Source organism: Gymnoscopelus braueri (genome assembly GCF_963280865.1).
Source record: "Gymnoscopelus braueri genome assembly, chromosome: 11".
Lineage (NCBI taxonomy): Eukaryota > Metazoa > Chordata > Actinopteri > Myctophiformes > Myctophidae > Gymnoscopelus > Gymnoscopelus braueri.
In genome coordinates, this window is record NC_137613.1 from 18,110,214 (window position 1) to 18,132,238 (window position 22,025).

At 42.4% G+C, this 22,025-nt stretch overlaps 1 protein-coding gene across 1 annotated transcript; it reads left to right on the plus strand.

The window, feature by feature from the left end:
• Positions 1-453: 453 nt before the first annotated feature.
• On the plus strand, positions 454-21,611 carry LOC308095493 (ATPase family AAA domain-containing protein 2-like; the record flags this gene model as incomplete). The annotated part of the gene is given in 27 exon segments (XM_080442550.1): positions 454-499; positions 755-814; positions 4,016-4,106; positions 4,732-4,788; positions 7,239-7,319; positions 8,076-8,093; positions 8,554-8,662; positions 9,281-9,396; positions 9,695-9,869; positions 10,286-10,374; positions 10,758-10,917; positions 11,622-11,712; positions 12,079-12,387; positions 12,777-12,891; positions 13,204-13,390; positions 13,875-14,060; positions 15,068-15,311; positions 15,630-15,799; positions 15,805-15,822; positions 16,007-16,166; positions 16,587-16,709; positions 17,226-17,244; positions 17,336-17,463; positions 18,097-18,591; positions 20,134-20,213; positions 20,674-20,802; positions 21,346-21,611. Coding segments are annotated over 27 exon segments (3,489 nt in total). The 3' UTR covers positions 21,379-21,611.
• Positions 21,612-22,025: the final 414 nt, after the last annotated feature.

Genomic DNA, 22,025 nt, shown 5'->3' on the forward strand with positions numbered 1-22,025 from the left:
AGTATAATATCAGAAAATCAATAATCTGTACATTTAAATTATAAACGCTATAGGATGCGTTTTTGCAACATGCATTGCAACATGCGATTGCAATTTGTGGTCAAAAAAAAATTCACAAATTTTTTTTGTAATCAAATCAAATCAAATATGGTTGTCATTTTTGACCAACGCAAATATTAGATTTGTTTAATGATTGTAAGATTTTGATTAAGTGCTTTTATACAAATAAACTTCTGCTAATGGTTTGTTGTTGTCTTGATTGATTAGTATTGTAATGACCGCCCGGTTTGTTAAAGATTTTCAGGAAGAAGCAACTTCATGCAGGAAACTGCTGTGTTTGCATATCGTCTCTGTCGGGTGGGAACCTCAAGATTCAAATTCAAAAAGTCTTCTGCCTACACATACGTCATGTCCTAGTATGAGAAAATAGGGGAAGGGGATCAACGTCACGTGATGCCTTTGTTTGACCCGGAGAAGGCCTTCTCCGGGTCAAACAAAGGTACTTATTGGTCAAAAACCCGGATGTGTGTCTCAAAGAAAAAACACAAAGGGTTAGGATATGGAGATAAGATGTTTCTGCGATATAAAAGTCTGTATCAAACATCTCACCAGATAGAACGAGGTGGGGGTAGGCCTACTTATACTCCTCGCCCATGGTTTCATAACCAGAATGCACATAAATAGGTGACCACTCTCTCGCCATTCTCCTCCTCTTGGTGCAGCTCTGTGCCCATGCACTCTCCTGTCACTATAGTATCTGTGTCCCATGATGAATGGTTTGTTGGGGTCGAGGCACACCAGGACAGAGGGCCCGGTGAGTGCCTCCCTCCCATATAGCTGGTGGAAAGCAGCGTGACACACTTGGTCCCCCATTGGAACGTCTGCATTAAGCCAGTAGTTCTCAAACTTTTTCAAGTCAAGGACCCCCAAATTGATATGTAGGCTATTTGGCTTTGATTGATTGATTGATGTAGTTTATTTAGAAAGACATGAGAATAGTACATGACAGTACATAACAGTACATGGAAGTACAAATTCACAATACAAGGTCTACTAAACTGGAAACTCTCATTAAGCACTAAGCTTGTTTAAGATGAGAACCCCATGCACACAAATCATGATGGATGTCATATAAGAGGCAGACAGATATACACACTACTATACAGAATGTCATACAAACAGTTTTCAGGTTACTGGTATGACGAGAGAAAAATATATATATATATACAAAAGAGGAAAATGAAGGAGGGGGGGGGGGGGGGGTAGGTTAAGACTTGCAGCCTCCTGAAGGTGTATCTTCAGGGCAGTTTTGAAAGTGAGTAGGGTTTTACACTCCTTTACTCCTTTTGGTAGGGCATTCCACATTTTTGATGAATAGTATGAGAACGAGTTCATACCCTTAGTTGAGCCAAATCTGGGTTGAACATGATTTGTGGAGCTGCCTCTGGTGTTATGATCATGGACTGCGTTAACATTTTGGAAGTATTTTGACAAATACAGGGGGATCCCAATGTTGTGGTGTATCTTGAAGACCAGGCCCATAGCAAGTTGCTGTACTCTGTCCTCAACCCTAAGCCATCCAATCTTAGCAAAATGAGCAGGGGTTAGATGGGTTCTGTGATTGAGGCCAAGAAGTAGCCTTACAAGTTTGTTTTGGGATGTTTGGAGCCTTGGCTGCGGACCCCATCTGAAAATATTTTGTGCCAGGGTCTCCCAGAAGAGAAGATTTATGTTAAAATAATTCAAAATTATTCAAAAATGTTATATATTGTTGTTAAGATATTTTTCAAACATTTAAAAAAATTGCAGATGTAGAAGCTTGCAATGCGGCACGAAGTGATGCGCTGTGAGCTTGTAGATCTGCATTTTTGTATAGCCAACATGTAAATGGATAAAGTGGATACGATTGTGATGTTATTAACTGCTTTTGCTGAGGACCCCCTGGACCCCTGCAAGGACCCATAGGGGTTCCCGGACCCCACTTTGAGAACCAATGCATCAAGCAGTGGGGTGGACTGACAACTGTTGTGAAATTACTCAGTTACGGCCTGAATCTACATCGTTGTGGTTGACCAGTAGTCAGTGGACAATATCACAACATAAGACTGTGTGTGTGTGTGTGTGTGTGTGTGTGTGTGTGTGTGTGTGTGTGTGTGTGTGTGTGTGTGTGTGTGTGTGTGTGTGTGTGTGTGTGTGTGTGTGTGTGTGTGTGTGTGTGTGTGGGGGCGTGCCTGCCTGAGTGATCCAAAGTCCATTGGCACACCCCAGGACCAGAGGGCTTCACAGCAACACTAGTGTTAGTACCATAGAGTTAAAAAAATAATAGTAGGCCTACCCACTACCCAGCTATTGGTATTATCAGTGATTGTGATTCTACTAAAGCATCAAATGTAGTTCAGCCTATATTGAGCTACTGAGAAAAACTATATGAACGTCTGCAATGTAGAACTGTAATGATTGTAATTCAAACATTCCTGAATTTGTACACTAGGCCATAAAAATGGGGATATCAGAGTATTTGGAGTAGCGTGAGTAGACCAGTGTATGATGTTTGGAATACAACCTGCATTTGACAGACAGGTCCCGAACCAGCTGGTTGCGGCTCTTTCGCCATTCTTTCACCACGATGCAACAGGTGAATTGTAAATAGCTGCTGCTGTCAGCAACTGAGAATATAGCTTACTATTTATTTATTTATTTAGAACTCAATATAAATGTGTCAGGATTGGACCTCAAAAGCAGAACGGCAATTAACTTTCTTTTAAGATTGTGAAAAGAAGGTCTGTACAGAAAACTAAATGCATATCTTTTTTTACATATTGCCAATATTTTGTACTTTAAGGCTGATTTAAGATTTTGTTCTGTAAGAAAGAGGATATTAAGCTAAGCATTTGACATCTTGGATAAAACAGGCCTTTTCACCACTAGCTATAAATCTATGAATGGAATAGGCTACTAGGCCTACTACTCAGGTGGAGGTAAGTGGGCAATAGCCTATTTCACTGGTTGACAATGACAACACACTCGTCAGTCTAGGGATGCAAACTCAGAAAGTTTAAATGTCAACTTCTTTCAGTGCTGCTCAAAGCTGTTTCTCCTCCTGAAGATGAGATTAAAACTTAGTTTTTGTCTTTCTCAGTGACATGTGCACAGTGGACAGAGGGACATGGTGATCTTAGACACACAAATGGATGATCGTGAGAAAATAGTAAGGATGATTACAACAAGGTAGGCCATGGATCAAAACTTTATCAACATCAGCTACTCAGCTTATTTAATTGTAGTCCATACATTTGATATTTAGGCTGGTTTTTGATAAATGTCTCTTTCCTAATTGATGAACTGTTCTTTCTGCATGGCTACCAGCCAAACAACTCAAACTAGATTTTTGAATTTAATTCAAATTGAACGAAATGTAATCAAATCACAACTTCATTCTACTTTAACATTTTAATGGTGTGTGTGTGTGTGTGTGTGTGTGTGTGTGTGTGTGTGTGTGTGTGTGTGTGTGTGTGTGTGTGTGTGTGTGTGTGTGTGTGTGTGTGTGTGTGTGTGTGTGTGTGTGTGTGTGTGTGTGTGTGTGTGTGTGTGTGTGTGTGTGTGTGTGTGTGTGTGTATAAATCCTACATCTCCTCAGACCATTGCTTACACTAAGTTGTTTTTGTTTCACAGGAAGTCACCAAGGCTTAACAGAGTTAATGATCTGAATGGTAAGCTTTACCAACACTAAGAAACAAACAAATAGACTGGATATTATTAAACAAATCAATGATGAATACAATAGAATAAAAAGCTGATAGGGGAGGTGAACTGTGTGTGTGTGTGTGTGTGTGTGTGTGTGTGTGTGTGTGTGTGTGTGTGTGTGTGTGTGTGTGTGTGTGTGTGTGTGTGTGTGTGTGTGTGTGTGTGTGTGTGTGTGTGTGTGTGTGTGTGTGTGTGGGGTAGTTACTCCATTACACACACACTGTGCATGTGGTTCTTGACATGATGACGTTGATAAAAGGTGGTTCTGCAGGTGTTCCAGGGAGGAGTGTGGGACCTCAGAGTCCACAAAGGAGAAGCAGCAGAACCATCACACTGACAACAACCCGCCACCAGAGCAACATGTACGTATAATGGATCACCACAAAGTGAGAAGAAAAATAATAAGATTATCTGTATTAATCCCCACTGGGAAACTCTTCTTTCACTTGGAATGTGGAAAGTTTGGAGTAGAGGCCTACCAGAATCCCACTGCTTGCTAAGTTGCTACCGGCTGTATTGTGTGTGCAAGCAAGCCATAATAAACATCTTGAATAAGTTGAACTTGATCTACTTGCTATAGTATGGGATCATATTTGGCTCATGTGGTCTCTTTTGCTTGTTATTCCATCTCTTTCCTGTTATACCTATCAGTACCTCACTGTAGAAATGTTTGGAATGTTCCTTTAAAGCTTATTGTCTATTAATAATGTTTCTTCATGAGAGAGAGAGAGAGAGAGAGAGAGAGAGAGAGAGAGAGAGAGAGAGAGAGAGAGAGAGAGAGAGAGAGAGAGAGAGAGAGAGAGAGAGAGAGAGAGAGAGAGAGAGAGAGAGAACAGAATTAACACTTGTAATGCATTCCTCACAGAAAGTACAAAATCTGCTAAATGTGTTATGTTCTGACTGGTGTTGTGAAGTTCTGTTCTGGGATCACATTCACACATTCACAGTTTCAGGTCATCTCTGTTCGTTCCCATTGTGTCTTCCCAGCAATGCTGTCCTTAAAAGAACTGATGACGTGAAGAAGGACGATTCAGCAAGTCCAAGGTAGGAGTAAGGCTTGCTTTCACAACTACTGCTACTAGTACTAGTACTACAGTGGTGGGGTTTGCCGGTATGAGTATTGAACGTTAAAGTAGAAGCTACAGGTGCGCACGCACACACACACTCACTCACTCAACAAACAAGTGAATAAACCAAGCACATCCACAGTTCAAAATGCCAGGTGCTGGGCATAGCAAACATCACCAAAGAATAGAGTCTGCACACTTACAACCAGGTAATAATAATAATCTCCTTTTGGAGATTTATCCAGTGTGCAGACTCTTTCTTTTGTTGTGTGTGTGTGTGTGTGTGTGTGTGTGTGTGTGTGTGTGTGTGTGTGTGTGTGTGTGTGTGTGTGTGTGTGTGTGTGTGTGTGTGTGTGTGTGTGTGTGTGTGTGTGTGTGTGTGTGTGTGTGTGTGTGTGTGTGTGTGTGTGTTTTGTTATAGTATATATTGTATATACATTTTTATCTCTTTGGGGGCTGCCTTTCTTATCAGTCTACTAACTTGAAGGGTGTTGCACCCATCTACACTTTGCAACACTCTCTCCACCCTCCTCTCTCTCTCTTTCTCTCTGTCTGCCAGCCCTCTGTGGAGTGGTGGTCTTGAGGAGTGGGAAGTTTTGGCTAATCTCTCACACATACAGATAACTGATCTCAGCAGCAGCAGCAGACCACTGACAAACACTTTATCAGTTACCAACATATTGGGATTGCAGAGTCCACTGAAAGTTACGCATGTGCCAGTCTGTTGTTTGTTTATGACCTGTGTTCCTGTCATTATGCTTGCATGGTTCATACTTTCAAAATTGCATTTAAAGGGATATTTCACTTTCAAACATGTTTGGGGTAATTTTAACATCTGCGTAGGCTTTTGTGAGCACCCCGGACAGTTTTTAAGTTGCTTGATTCAGTATTTAGATATTTGATATAAATTTGATCAGACACGCCCCCTTCCTATACAAACCCATTGTAACTTCAAACATCATTTTATCCAGGTTTAGACTAATTTAAAACATACATCCTTGGTTCTGGTGACTGATATTGTCCTTCTAATGTGTGAGCCGGCCTTGGTTTTTCAATTACTTTTTTCATACATTTTTTATAATTTGTTGGGAAAAAACATGTTTGAAAGTGAAATATCAGTACAGAGCAATGTTTAGCTTTAAATGACATTGTGCGTTTGTTTACATGGCTGTCATATTGGTACAGCACAAAATCAACCAGCGCAGCAGGTGCTCTGAGATTTTGATTCGACAGAGGTCTGTTATTGAGCTCAGCGATCATTATCCAGAAATAACACTCCGCTGAATTCAGTGATTGGCCAATCAGAATCAAGCATTCAACCAAGTTGTGTAATAAACTAAAATGTTTTCTACATTTCGTACAGTAGCTAAACAAACAAATTTCTTCTGCAGAAGCTCTCTGAATCCCAGAGGAGGAAAACTCTGGTGGCTGCAAATAGAGACTTGAGTGATGAGGAAGAAGACAGTGGTAAGTATAACAGAATGATAGACCAGTGGTTCTCAAACTTTTTCATGTCGAGGACCCCCAAATTGACACTTATTAGCCCGCGGACCTCCATTTGAAAAGATATGCCAGGGACCCCCATAAGATTTTTATGGCTCTAGCAATGATTCTCAACCATTTTTATTTCAAGGACCCCCAGTTTGACATGCATTAGGCTACGGGCCCCCATTAAATGGCATTTTTATCTCTGGGACCCCAATTTATATTGTAAAATCAGTGTTATTTTAACTCTGAGACCCTAACGGGTCCATTTGGTTCCATTTGTACACTCTCAGAGTTACAGACCCATAAGGGTCCATTTGGTTCTTAACTATCCATAATATAGCTGGGGACCCCCTGGAACTCCCTCAAGGACCCCTGGGGGTCCCCGGACCCCACTTTGAGTACCAATGTGATAGACTACATGTAGCTTGTCACCAACCTGCCTGGAGTGGAGGGGGTCTTTAGTGTTGCATTGTATACAGTTATATAAAGTAACTTTTTTGTTTTGTTTTGTATAGCTGTTTAAATGATTAAGCTTTTGTTAATTCCAGATGAACGTGATGGAGATATTGACATGGAACAGGTGACAGTGGATGACAACAATGGTGGTGCAAGTCCAAGCTTTGACCCCAGACTGAATAGAGCTACTTCTATCCACTACCAGGGGCTTATAGATGGTCTGTCTAACTTACTGCTTTGCTTTTACCTTTGTAGAGACTGGCCATATGCAATAAAATAAATACATAAACTTTAGTTACAAAAATATATTCAAACCCCTTAACCTTTGACATGTATAGCAGTTTAATAGTAGTTAGTAGTTATGGGGCCAGTGCAGGGCTAGCGTTTGTTGCAGGGGAATGTTGAAATAGCCAGTGACTAGGTTCAGTGTTTAAGGTCAAATTTCCATCCTGTCCCTTCTCTCTCCTGTGATTTCCTGTCCAGAGTTAAGCAGGGGACAGTCATGGCCGTGGCACAGAGGGAGTTACTGCATCAGTGGTGGACGCAGCAGGTCAGTTTCTGTGGGTAGAGTTAAAAAATGTCAAATGTAAAGCTAATAATAATTATTTTCATTTATAGTGCGCTTTATATTTGAAACAAATCTTAAAGTGCTCCAACACAGAGTAAAAACAGCTGTCCTACTGATGGCAAGCATGATAGTCTAGGAGCCATTGAAAGGAACGATTGTGTGGGATGTCAGAAAACCTCACTAAGAAAATTTGAATATTTGGGCACAATTTTGACGTGACATTAAGATTTTTTGACTCACTGTAACCCCCGTAAAACCGCCTCCTGAGACCAAGTCCATTGAACATGTAAATGGTAAATGGTGCATTTATATAGCGCTTTTATCCAAAGCGCTTTACATTGATTGAGCCATTAACCCATTCACACACACATTCATACACCGATGGCGGAGGAAACCATGCAAGGCACCAACCTGCTCATCGGGAGCAATTAGGGGTTCAGCGTCTTGCTCAAGGATACTTCCTCTAGGGGATCTGGGAACCTTGCGGTTTTCCAGTTCACTCTACCCGGCCACTCTACCCCTGAGCCACTGCCGCCCCAGCCAATGTCTTACCCTATTCATATTACTTTACATTAACTTTGTTACTTGTAACTATACAATGGTCATGGACTGTGGAAGTGATGCACATTCTCAAGTGGAAAGACACCGTGAGAGTTTCCATAGAGGTGAAAGTGATGTTTCCAACAGTGACAACAAAACGAATCTTGCATCTGACTGTGATTGACTATCCTCTCTTCTGTTGTTTTCTACAGGATTTGGGCAACACGAAGGTAAGTGCTGGTCATACCATTTAGAGAACTGAAGAGAAATCAAACACTCTCACCCCCACATCTGCATTACAGATAAACATGCACTCTTGTGTGCCATTATGACTAACATCAACAGCTCCATATAAAACATCCATGCCACTACTACCATTACTATCCATTTCATTCTTTAACTTTTATGTGGAAACAACACTTTTTTTTCTCTCCTCACTCTCCTTCTATCATCCTTTGTTCCCCAGACAAACAAAGCATGCACATGAAGTGAGCTCCCAAGAAGAAGAAGGAGGAGAGGGAAATGATGATGATGATGATGATGATAATGAGCAAAGGGAATGCCATAGCAGGTCAGTAAGCTAGCTGGTTGGAATCTTGATGTTGACCTGTGCACTACAAGACCAGGGTGTGATACCTAAGGCACTGGTGAAAATGACTGATCTTTGTTTTTGTCTCTACCCACCCCCAGGTGTCGGCCTCTCAACCTGGGTAGAGAGGATATTGTGGGTACTCACAGAGACCGGAGGAAGGGAGGAGTAGGTCTCACAGACATGGATTCCATGGTTATTGGCCAGGCGGTGAGTTGGATTCAGAAAATAGTAATAATAAATAAATAGATATAAAAAAATACAGTGATTAAGCACACAATTAAAGGTGTGTGTGTGTGTGTGTGTGTGTGTGTGTGTGTGTGTGTGTGTGTGTGTGTGTGTGTGTGCGTGTGCGTGTGCGTGTGCGTGTGCGTGTGTTTTATTTCTAAATGCCAACAATATTTGTATAGTCATTGGTAACATCTCCGGGATCATCATCATTATATCTCTGACACTGAGCTTTGCGAACAAGAAAACAATGGCAAGTGACAGTTAAAAGATTTTCATAATAGAAATATTGGTCCTTTTTTCACTCACTGTCCTCTTGTTCCTCTCCTCTTTCGCCCGAATCAGAATCACAAGTACAATGGCTGCACAGGAATGTATCCACTGTGATGCCAGTATAGGCATGTGTACTTACTTACAGTATGTACTGTATGCATGTAACCACACCAACACACAACAACATGACCTTGTAGTTAGAATGGTCATTCCATAACATGAAAGGCACAAAATCTCTACCCGCCTGCTCAAAGTTAAAGTTACTCTCTCTCCTCTTTCTTTAACTTCTTCTCCCCTCACCTCCTGTCTTTTCCAACCTCCTAACAGGTGGGGTTTGACAGTGTGGGGGGTCTGTCTGGACACATTTCCGCTCTGAAAGAGATGGTGGTCTTTCCCCTGCTCTACCCAGAGGTATTTGACAACTTTAAGATCCAGCCACCCAGGTGAGCGTGTGCTCGCCCGCACACACAATTTAGGCATTATGTGCACGCACGCACACACACATGCACACACGCACACACACACACACACACGTACCGTACGTCATGTATAATACATGAACATTACACCATGCACAATGCCTGCTGTACATACACATTCATTCATGCCTGACACATGCTATACTGATTACTGACACAGGCTATTCTGTTAATAACACTGGTTTGACAAGTTAGAGCTATTGTGTGGTGTGTCATCCCCTCTCATCCCTTCACACATGTATCATTCCCTCTCTCTCTCCAGGGGGTGTCTGTTCTACGGGCCCCCTGGCACAGGGAAGACACTGGTTGCCAGGGCACTGGCCCACGAGAGCAGCCAAGGTGAGCGGAAGGTGACTTTCTTCATGCGTAAGGGAGCCGACTGCCTCAGCAAATGGGTGGGGGAGACCGAACGGCAGCTCCGCCTTCTCTTCGAGCAGGTAAACCAGGCTTATTTGTTGTTGTTACCCCAATGTTATTTTCAGGGTATTACAGGCCTCAGTCTTGGATTTCAATTGCTTGTTTGATATGCTAATGCTAACTTATCCTACTGTTATAGGCTAGTTGTTGCACTGCAATGTAGTTTTTAAGACGGTTTTATATGTCACTAACTTATAAAAGTAAGTAAATGAAAAGCCAGAAATATGAACTGTCTTATTGTATTCTTATTTTTTGTTGTATTTTATCTATTCATCTACCTTCTGTGGCATGTTTATGTATAGTATGTTATTCCTTGTGGCTCTAATTTATGCAATTTCCTGTTGGGCCATATTACATTTTTTATCTCATCTTAAAAATGTATAATAGAAAAGTTTCAGAGAGTAATGATTGCTTCTGGTCTGCATGTCTTCTTCAGGCCTATCATATGCGTCCCTCCATCATCTTCTTTGATGAGATTGACGGGCTGGCGCCGGTACGGTCCAGTCGACAGGACCACATTCACAGGTCAGAGGTCAGACTACTGCAGTTGTTTTACAAATCAGCGAGATGTATTGATCTACTTATTTCAAGGAATGCGTGCAGTCATTCCCCTTCGTTACAGCTGTAATTTACTAACTAATAGATGGTTGGCTGTTAGTTCTGCATTTGTCTTTCTGATGCCATCTAGTGGCTCAGAGGGTGAATATAAATTGCATTTTCTTTTCTACATGGAAAAAAATCACTTGATTGCTAAAGGAATAAATATGTTGGTCCCTGTGACAGTATGGACCAAGTGTAATGTTTCCATATTGTCCACTCTCCCCACCTCTGAAGGATGGTTTGGTCAACTGAAAGTTGAGATGATGGCGGTAGGACTAAATAACATTAACAGAAGATTATCCTCATAGTTCCATCGTGTCGACCCTGTTGGCCCTGATGGATGGTTTGGACGACAGAGGGGGGGTGGTGGTGATTGGAGCCACCAACAGACTGGACTCAGTTGACCCGGCTCTGATACGCCCTGGACGCTTCGACCGGGAGTTGCTCTTCAGCCTCCCTGACAGAGAGGTTTTATTATACATTTTTAGTAGTAGTATAATAGTAGTAGGCACAGGCATCGCTGGCTTGGGATGCTGCAGGGGCTGCTAGGACGGGCTGGGAGTCCAGCATGGTGGTAAGGTTATTGACACCCCTTACCAGGGGTGCTTTGCTGCATTTCCCAGGCAGTGCACCACAGCTTAGTAGGAGCGAACAGACCACACCAGGGGTTTTAGATCCTGTACTTTTGGGTGTTTAAGAGGAAGCCTTTCTAACCAAAGTGCTAAAATATCAACAGCTAGAGCAGACCATCTCACAGCTAGGCTACAGATGTAAACTTTTAGTTTTTATCTTAGGTAGCCTGCCCTAGGGCACCCGGCACGTGCACAAGTTGGTTGTGAGGGGCTTACAAAGTTACAAATGGCTGGCCTCTCCAAAAGGATTTATAAGCCGCTCAATTTGGATGAGGCGTTGTTTCCTTTATCCATGATTTATGTCTGCTGTGTCTGACAAGTATGTCAACTATATTGACTATGTAACAATGTTCTGCCGTCTAGGCACTATGTAACTGTCTGTTTTCCTATTGTCTGACTGCACTGCCAGTGTTTATGTCCTTTGTACCAGGCATTCTTGTACTTCTGTTTATGTGGACATAAATACATAAGTGTGTGTCTGTCTGTCTGTCTGTCTGTCTGTCTGTCTGTCTGTCTGTCTGTCTGTCTTTCTTTCTTCAGTCCCGCAGTGAGATTCTGAGGATCCACACCAGGCAGTGGAACCCTTGTCCCTCTGAGGCCTTCCTAGAAGAACTATCAGAGAAGACTGTTGGTATGGGTTTCTATCAGTCCAAAAAAAAGAAACATATTATTTCAAAATATTTATAAAAAAAAGTTTAAACAAAGAAATCACAACTTTTCATCAATTAGAAACATTTCCAATTCTTTTCAAAATAATTTCATAAATAAAATGAAAAAATCAAATAATTTCCATAAATAAATAAAATAAAAGTTTAAGAAATAGCAAAGCACCGCGTTGTGAGCTTGTAGATCTACTATTTTCACTAGTTTGGGTTCCGGGCAAACATCTAATTTCTCTTTTGGGTCTTGACTCTTGAGCTAAAACGTTTAGGAACCACTGGTATAAAGTATATTCTTCTCAGTGATTAAACACACTTCCTACCTACCTCCCAATCAGGCTACTGTGGTGCTGACATCAGGGCGGTGTGCACGGAGGCGGCACTGTGTGCGCTGCGCCGGCGCTACCCGCAGATCTACGACACCTCGCAGAAGCTCCTCCTGGATGTGTCCTCCATCGCCGTGAAAGCCTGCGACTTCCTGGCGGCCATGACGAAGACGGTGCCGGCTTCTCAACGTTCTGGTGCCTCGCCTGCCAAAGCCCTGTCGCCTGTTGTGCGCCCTCTGATGGGCCCCACCCTGCACCGCATCCTGGAGTCCCTGCTGAAGCAGTTCCCCCACGCCAAGCAGGGTCTGAAAAAGAAACATGGTGGGTCACAGCGTCTGATGTAGAAAAGGAAATAGGTGCTGCTAGTAGAATGGCTCTTTTTGACTACTTCGTAGTCAAAAGGTGTGTATCGTTTATACTCGTCGCTCCTGGTGTGTAAGGACCTTAAGGGTAAGGAGTAAAACCCCAAACCCGAGGGTTAAGGCTAGCACCTAAACCCTATGGTTAGGACCAGAACCCTAAACCCCTTTGTTAATAATTGGGACGGTCTATGTCATACTTTTCTGTTAGGACTTTGGGTTTAGGATAAGGGATGTGAAGACTATGGAAGCTTTTCCTCATGCTGGGCAGGGCCTGAAAAGGAAGAGAGAGTAAGGTGTTATGCTAAATTATGTATGGTTCAAAAGTAAGGCATATTCATCGCCCATCAGATCTGACCTCAGGTATCCTGGATGATGACCTGATGTACAGAGGAGAAGAGTGTTCCTGTGAGTCCATCTCTAAACCTTCCACCTTCAAGAGTTCTTCCTACATGAACTGCGCCAAGTAAGTCTGACCACTGCCAACATACTTAAAGTGAAATGCAGACATTTACTGCCAGCACTTTTTTGGTTTTGAATGTTGACATAATTATTACAATTTAAAACGTTTTATTCTCTATGTATTAAGCTACCAAAGGGTCTAATCATCTGCATTTTTCAAATATTGAGTATTGATTGTAGGTAATTTTTTTAATAAATAATAATAATAATTGAAAGTATTTCCCATTTGCTCATTCCTTCTCTTCCACATCTGTTGCTCTCTTCGTTCATGTCTCACTCCTTTCCCTCTTCACCCTTTTCATCTCCATCCTTCCAGGAGTGCAGTGCACCACCCTATGTCACACCGTCCCAGGATGCTCCTGGCGGGCCGCCCCGGTGCGGGACAGAGCTCCCATCTGGCTCCCGCCGTTCTCCATGCCCTGGAGAGGTTCACCGTCCACATGCTGGATGTGGCCAAGCTGTTTGGTGTCAGCTACACCTCCCCAGAGGAGGCCTGCGCTCAGGTAACATTAGCAAGTCAATTCTACTGACATGAGACTACGATTATTGCAGAGAATGTGAACTAAATTAGGCTACATTAAAACAAATAGACAAAACCACCTTAAAATAAAGAAAACTAGACCAGACTAGAGTACACTACTAACACAAAAGGGCAATGTAATCCCTTTATCCAGTTTTTTTAAAAAAGCAAGTTGTGCCAATTTCGCTATTCTTGAAAAAGCTGGCCCACTGGATATACAAGCAAGGTAAAATCATTTCATCAGAAGGTCAGTTATTGGTATGCAATTTATACACAGAACCATTTTGTTTGGAGACAGTCAAAGACATATTGATGATCACTACATTCTCAACTACAGTCCATTATTGTTCTAAAAGGACATGGTAAGAACTGAAGGTAACATCTTAAGGTAAAACACAATTTTATAGCAGATAATAATGACACTGTCTTACTCCAGTAAACTTCAGTCCCTCCCTGTTTTGCCCAAGGTGTTCCTGGAGGCCAAGAGGACATCTCCCAGCATCCTCTACCTGCCCCACATCCAGCAGTGGTGGGAGACCTCGGAGCCGGTCCTGAGGGCCACCTTCACCAGCCTGCTGCAAGACATCCCCTCCTTCAGCCCCATCCTCCTCCTCGCCACCTCCGACATCCCACACAAACAGCTGGATGCTGAGGTGAGGAATGAAGTGTGAAACTCCCAACCCCACACACACACACACGCACACACACACACACACACACACACACACACACACACACACACACACACACACACACACACACACACACACACACACACACACACACACAGACACACACACACACACACACACACACACACACACACACACACCTGGGTCTTATCTAGAAGGTCAAGATTTTAATTATTCCAGCCTTATCCTTTAAGTCAATCAAATATTACCATGGATGCTAGAACAGAGGTGCAAGCATGGGTTTATCCTTTCTTATAGTCAACATACTGTAGCCTGCAAAAGTTTCAAGACCTAAACTTTGTACTTTTCTGGGAACAACTTTATTTATCGATGGCAAGAGTTTTCAATGAGCATACGTGGAACAGAGGTTGAAGAAAATTGCTACCGCTTCATAAAGTTGTTACAGGAAAAATTACAATGTCCAGGTTCATTGCAATGATGGATTATGCTGACCAAAGCAACGGTACGGCTCCGGGACTTGTTTTAGCAGGTGTTTGGACAACAATGGAGTTCTATGACTTCTGGGATATGAGCTATTTCTGTTCTGGCAAGACAGACCAGACCAGAGGACCAGAAGAGACTATGCTGACAATAAGCAAAAAATATAATTCCTTTAAGGAATTTGTGAAACAAAGAAATAAAGAAAGGAAAAACACATAGGCCTAGCCCTAGATGATTGTGGGTTACATAAATTAAATTATTTAACTAAATTATACGTCATTTAGCGTAAAAACAACTATCAGCACTCCCAGAAAAATGCAGTCATCGATGTTCTCCATTGTGAAGATGGTGGACAAGTCTGTTCTTCTATTTCTTTATTCATCTTTTGATATGAACCTCACATGATACTGCAGACGAGTCAACCACCTTTAGCTCAATCTCAGTACCTACGGATTACAAATGTACAGTATGTTCTATGTACAATGGCTTGGTGACCTCTTTCACCCACACAGACTCCTGTCCTGCAGGCTCTCTCGCTCTCTCTCTGTCTCTCCTTCACCCATTGTCTACCCCCTTCCTTCATTCCTTCCTTGCCTGTGCTCACTCACTCTCTCTCTCTCTCTGCCTTCAGCTTCAGGTTCTGTTCCGTGTGGACTACGGCGAGGTGTACTCTGTCAGGGTTCCCACCCAGCAGGAGCGGAGTGAATTCTTTGCAGACCTCGTCCTCAGCCAGGCTGCCAAGGCCCCGGCCTCTAAGAAGAAAGCATTTAGGTGCCTGAGACAGGGTGCCAGTAGGCCTGTAAAAAGCCCCAAATTAAAAGCCTTGTTCTTTCTTATTTGACTTTGTAGATGAGGTAATGTTTTATCCCACTGTCTGAATATTTGCAGTTAAAACTGTATGGACTTTAGATATGTTATATCTGATGATGCAGTCAGATGAATGGATGGATGGATTGACTGTACACTTCAATTAATGTAAATACTGTGCATGTTCACCTCTAACCACTAACTCGCCCTCTCCTCTCTTCTCCACCTCCCCCTCTCCTCTCCTCTCTTCTCCACCTCCACCTCCCCCTCTCCTCCCCTCAGTGATGCAGGAGTTGGAGGTCCTGCCCGTCGCACCTCCCCCCGCCCAGTGGCAGCTGTCGGAGCGGGAGTGTCTGCGATTGGAGGAGCAGGAGGAGGACATGCTCCGGGAGCTCCGCCTCTTCCTGCGTGACGTCACCGAGCGACTGAGGGTGGATCACTGCTTCAAGGCCTTCAACGAGCCGACATAGAAGAGGTGAGTATGCGGGGGTCTACGCGTGTGTGTCAGTTTCTTGCACAAAACCTGTTGATACAATGGATGTGTGTGTGTGTGTGTGTGTGTGTGTGTGTGTGTGTGTGTGTGTGTGTGTGTGTGTGTGTGTGTGTGTGTGTGTGTGTGTGTGTGTGTGGTGTGTGTGTGTGTGTGTGTGCTTGTCCAGGTGCCAAACTACCCGAGGGTGATCAAGAAGCCGATGGACCTGTCTACTCTGCAGTCCAACATCTTCCAGCACCGCTACGTCACGGTGGGCGGGTTTGTCGCTGACGTGGACCTCATCTGGCAGAACGCCCTGCAGTACAACGCGGAGAGCGACCCCTGTGGTGAGGACCGAGCATCACTCCATATTTGTGGACAAACCGCAGTATGGGTGGTTGATGAGCACAGGCAAATTCCTCTTGTGCCTTCCCTCTATACCGTACTGTTTAGACACAAGGCAATCTAGACCCTCTCTCCTTCCCTCTACACCGTACTGTTTGGACACAAGGCAATGTAAATCTTGAGGTGCAATCTACACCTACAGGTGCCTTCAAATATATTATTTTTTGATGTTATGTTATACTTTTTTGTTTAGATAGGACTTTGGATTGTTTCTTTCTTTTTTTAAGAAATGAAATGTCTCTCACCTGGCTAGGCTTCTTGAACACCCATCCCACTACTAACATTCAAACAAAGCAAACAATGTTAAATGCATTCTTATCACCAAGTACATGTGTGTGTGTTTGTTTTTTGTGTGTCTACAGCCCGCCTGATCCGTCACTGTGCGTATGCGTTCAAGGACACAGTGCACAGCATCATCAGACATGAGCTGGATGAGGACTTTGAGAAAGTCTGTGAGGAGATCATGGAGTCACGTATCAAGAGAGGTAATATATTCCTATAACTACATCCCATCTACAGTTACTATATCATTTCTTTCCTTAGCATAAACATACGTACAGTAGATGTGGGCGACTGAGTCAAAAGATTTACGCATCAAAAGAGTTCTCAGCACTGGTTCCTATCTCGATTACCGCTTAGTTAAGCATGTGAATACTTTTGTGTGACTTCATTCAAATCACACATGAAGGGATTTGTTAGGGAAATGTCACCCTCATAACATCCTCTCAGACAGTTCTAACACACTCATGGACAAAGTGCAACATAAGGGTACCATTATTATATGAGAGGGAATGTTTTAACCACTCAAACCCTATGTAATACATGTACCTGGGTCCCCCAGGGGTCTATATTTGGCCCCCTCCTTTTCCCCTCTACACCAAAGCCTTTTGCCAAATATTTACCAGTTTTCGCCAAATGTTCGCCTATTATGACATGCCCAGAATAGGGACACTGGGGTTCAAGTTTAATACTGTATCTGCATGCCTTTGGTTTGGTTGTAGGTACTCTGATTTATTCACAGTAGGTTGACTGAGCATGCATGATTCTTTACAGCAAAGTCCCTAAACTGTATCTAAAATGTTCATTTTATCATGTTCATTTTGCTGGCAAGTTGTACCTCATCTAGCTCTGCTCCATCCTACTACCAGAACCACACCACATCAGAGGACTTGGATGGTAAGAGGACTAACAAAGATGCCAGCTGGCTCCTCACGCATCATGACACGCCACGATCTGAATGTAAGTTACATTACCACTGACCCTTTTATCCTAAATAACAATATTGTACTACTACTATCTGGAGCATTGTGTTACTATCAGCAAGTGTAATAACTGCTTGTAATTGTAGTAATAGCATTATTTGTATAGCATTTATTGAAACGTATTGAAACGTAATTGAAAGTTTTTATAAAATGCTTCACTAGCAGTAAGAAACAAGCATGTATAATAAAACCCTGCAGATAGTAAGTTAAAATGTTGACATTTAGAAGATACTCTTGTCCAGGGTGACTTACAAACTGCAAGATCGGTGTAAATGTCATGAACCTTAGTCAACAAATGACAGGGTATAAGTAAATAAAAGCGCCTAATAAAAAAAAGGTGAATTTGGGAGAGAGAGATGTGTGAAATATTTCATATGCGTAGGCATCATAAGAGCAGAGCAGACGAGAGTAAAGTTAGTTGAACTGGAACATACAGTATAAAGCGAGGTGAGGAAAAGGAAGAAAGGCAGGACATTTGGAGGTACACAACAACGATGGTCATAACAGGCCACCATGACACAGTCAGGTCCATCCTGTGTCCGTCTCTGTTCCATCCATTGAGCTCCTCCCTTCACTCCGTCCCCCCACCCCACTCCACCCACACCTACAGCTCGTATGAAAAAACGGCACAAGCGTCCACGAAAGACCAAATGGAGCAACGGCGTTATAAAGAAAAGCGTGAAGAGGAAGGTGAAACCACCCAACCACCCATCCTCCTCCACTCCAAGTGAACAGATGATTGGTGGGATAGAGGCAGAGAGGGGAGAGACCCCGACCATAGTAACAGGACCCATTCTAGAAAATGGCTGCCACGGTGACTCACTGGATGAGGGCTCCACCTCTCCATCTGGGAGCGTAAACCGGGGTGGCGAGGGAGAGCAATCCACTCACACCCCAGCTGTGAACGGGTTACACCTGGACCTGGCTCCCTGGGAAGACCCAGAGCTGTGTGAGGTCCCTGGGGTTCAAAATGGCATTCACGTCACTACCCAGACCCATCCGCTGGTGAATGGGAACCACCGGCTGGAGCCATTGAACTCTACGCGCCGTATTCCCCCTCAGCGTGCCCGTTTCAGGTGGAATGGGGAACTGTTGAGTGAAATAGGTCTGTAGGCGATTTGCGATTTATGGGATGCTTTTATGCAAAGCTCCTCACACAGTAGCTTGAATGCATATGGGGTTGTACCAGTGGGATTTGATCCCTCTGGTACTAGTGGTACTAATAATACCCCTGGCGGTATAGTGCTATGCTTTTAACAGTGAACTACACAGGACTACGCCTGCATCCTGCTGCTGGCTGCTGCAGCTCCTAAGCAACAGTGATCAACAAGGAAAGCTGACCCCGCCTCTCTCTCTCTCTCTCTCTCTCTCTCTTACGTTTTCTCTGCTTTCCATGCAGCATATAAATGGATAGAGGGGTTAACATTGTGTTGCCACTGCTGTTGTACAAGCCGCTACAAGCCAAGACTTCAAGCCATGAATGCTTTTTGCAAAAGTTTTGGTTCTGAGCCAAGCTACAGGCTTTTGCTAAATACCCACCACATGGGAGGTTGGGAACATGATTACAAGAACTCTCTACCTCTCACAGCTATGATTTGAAATGTTTATTTAGAATAAAGCCATTTTAAAATAAATATGACAAATGAAATGAATAAAGTGCAAAATAACAGTCAATTAAAAAAATGCATATTCGAAAAGGAGTGAGAAGAAGCATAACTTATTGCTTCCACCCCTTCTCCATCAATAATAAATAGCAATAACAAGCTTCCACGCTAGTCTATCCCTATCTATAATAAATACTTATCTATGATAAACCAATATTTTTTACAAATATTACATACCTACACATACACGTACACTCATACTTATATATAAGTATGAGTGTACGTGTATGTGTATGTATATATCATACATATATGTATGCATGTATGTATTGTACGTACATGTAAGTATGGGATATACATCTATATATAAATGTATATGCCATGAGAGTTGTGTTATGCAGTATACTGTACATGTGAAAAGTAAATTTTCACAATTCTTTATGTCCTTCATCTTTCACCAGTCTGAATGTGTGTATCTTTAAGTCACACAGAGTAATTGATATTATTTGAAAAGGTGTCAAAAGTTGTTTCCGTTTTTGCTCGTCGTGTTTTTTGTCATTTATCAAATAGTGGAAATCCAATAAGGGACTGAAACTTTCCATTTTATTGTTCAACCATAGCATGGGTGCATGCAGAAAGCTTTACTATGCGGAGTGTAGAAAATAATAGGACCACTTTGTTCGCTCCATGAAAAAGACCTTAACCCCCGTGAAAGCTATGATCTCTTTATTTTGCAGGGGCAGACACAGTACACAGGGCTAATCTCTTTGCTGAAAATAGTGAGCTTTTGATCTGCTACTTTCAAAAAAGGTTTGCCTATTTTTGACAAATGTTCACCTAGAATGACATGCCCAGAATAGGGATGCTAGGGTTCAAGTGGTTAATTGTTTCTCCCTCTGAAATGCACAATACTAACACTAGCGGCGAGATTGGCGTGTAGTATATCATAGTATATATTGTCTATACTAATCTATTTCCTCCAAAATATGTACAGTATTTGAGGCATCTAACTCCTTGACCTCCTTGCCATGCCACCCCCTCAGAGTATCGTACGCAGGAGACGCACAAAACCTTGGACACCCTCAATGAGATGACACTGGTAGTCGACCATGACAAACTCAGGGTGAGCAGAGTGTGTGTGTGTGTGTGTGTGTGTGTGTGTGTGTGTGCGTGTGCGTGTGTGCGCACCTGTCCATGTATGGTTACTTGATAACCAAACTGTTAAACCGTCTAAACAAATAAAGTAAAGTATGATCTCGTAATCGTGTCCTGGCGGAATAGATTAGCTACAGACAGCTTGTGCAATTAGTGACTCTTCATGTCTGGAAGAGAGATTTATCAGATCTAAGCTGCATATTTTGTGGTCACATGCACACCTAGCAACATTTTGAGAGCGCTGTACTGGGACCAGTAAGCAATGCTCTTGATCTCAATAGACCATTTTGCTCTTACTCGGGTGGGGGTAAAAACAACTATAATTGTCTGTGGGGGTTGCTGTTTAATAGTTGTGTAATTTCCAAAGATATTCTTGCTGTATCGACTACGGCTATCTTCTGTTATTGTCTTTTTCCATCCCTTACCAGGACCTACATAAGAGAGTTGTGTTGAAGACAGAGGGCATGAATGTGTGCCAGTTGGAGAAACTGTACACTTTGTTGGCACAGTGCATCTACAGGCAACGTAAGAACTACAACAAGGCCAGACTCATACAGGTGGGCTCCGTTTAAAGAAAAAACTTTTATCGCACCCTTACAAGTGCTGTGACGTTTCGGGCTACATGCCCTTCATCAGACTAAAGTGACACCTGCCCGACACAGGGTGTGGATGCGCAAGTCTTTCTATCCTTTTCAAGCGAACTCATACAGGTACAATACTAAAAGTGGTTATTTAACTTATTTACTAACATACACACACTAGGCCTAATACTGTTATTGTTACTAGCTGGTGATTAGAGAGGTTGTCCTGTAAATGAATGGTCATTTAACATTTTAGATACAGTTTTTTAGGGACAACGCATTGCTGTCTACACACACCCTCTCCAGACCAACAGTGGGGGTTGGCCGTGACCATATCCACCTGTTGCAGGCAACCTGTCACCTTCATCATTGCAGACAGCCACAGTGAAACTACTTTGTTTTGCTGTTTGCTGTGTTTTACAGCATTTTTGTAGCAAATTGTGTTTATTTTGCACCTATTATGAATTAGACTGGCTTCCTTTGTGATTTTGTACTTAATTTATGATTTCCTCTCTCTAGGAAATGAAGAGAGAAATCGACACATTTTCCTGATGTCCAATATATTCTTACAATTTAAACTTTGTTTTTATGTTTAGTGGATATTTTGACTATGCTATATCCATGTAAATATATGTGCTGCCTACATGCCTACAAACTTATGTTTAATTAAACCTCACTTGATAATTGTTTTAGTTCCTTGTTCTATCATTCTTTGTTCTCTCTTTTTTCCCTCCTCATTTTTATTTTGATGAATCATGGTGATGTACTGGTTGGTAGCCATTGGACAGAGCATCTATTATTTGAACTTTTAATTGTAGATAGGGGCAGGTATAAATAAGATGTATCTTTTTCCTGCTCCTTTTTAATTATGGACTATGTAAAAAGTTAGAAAATAAAGTAAATTAATGTAATCATGTAAAACCATTAATGAAATAAATACAACAAAATAAAACTGAAATAATTTGTGTGTTCTCTATCCTCCTGAAGTGCAAACACTGGATGTATTATCCTCATGATATAGGCTGACAGTTATTCTCTTATTTTTAGTGCTTGCTTGGCTGGCTCACTGTCATTTAAAAAAACAAAGGAAAGTGTGCACAGTTTGAATTCATATTCCAACATAAGATTTTAGTAGGCTACTACACTCAGGCGTGCAGCAGGGTACGCAAGGAGAGGTCCAAGGAAGAAGGTGGTAAAAA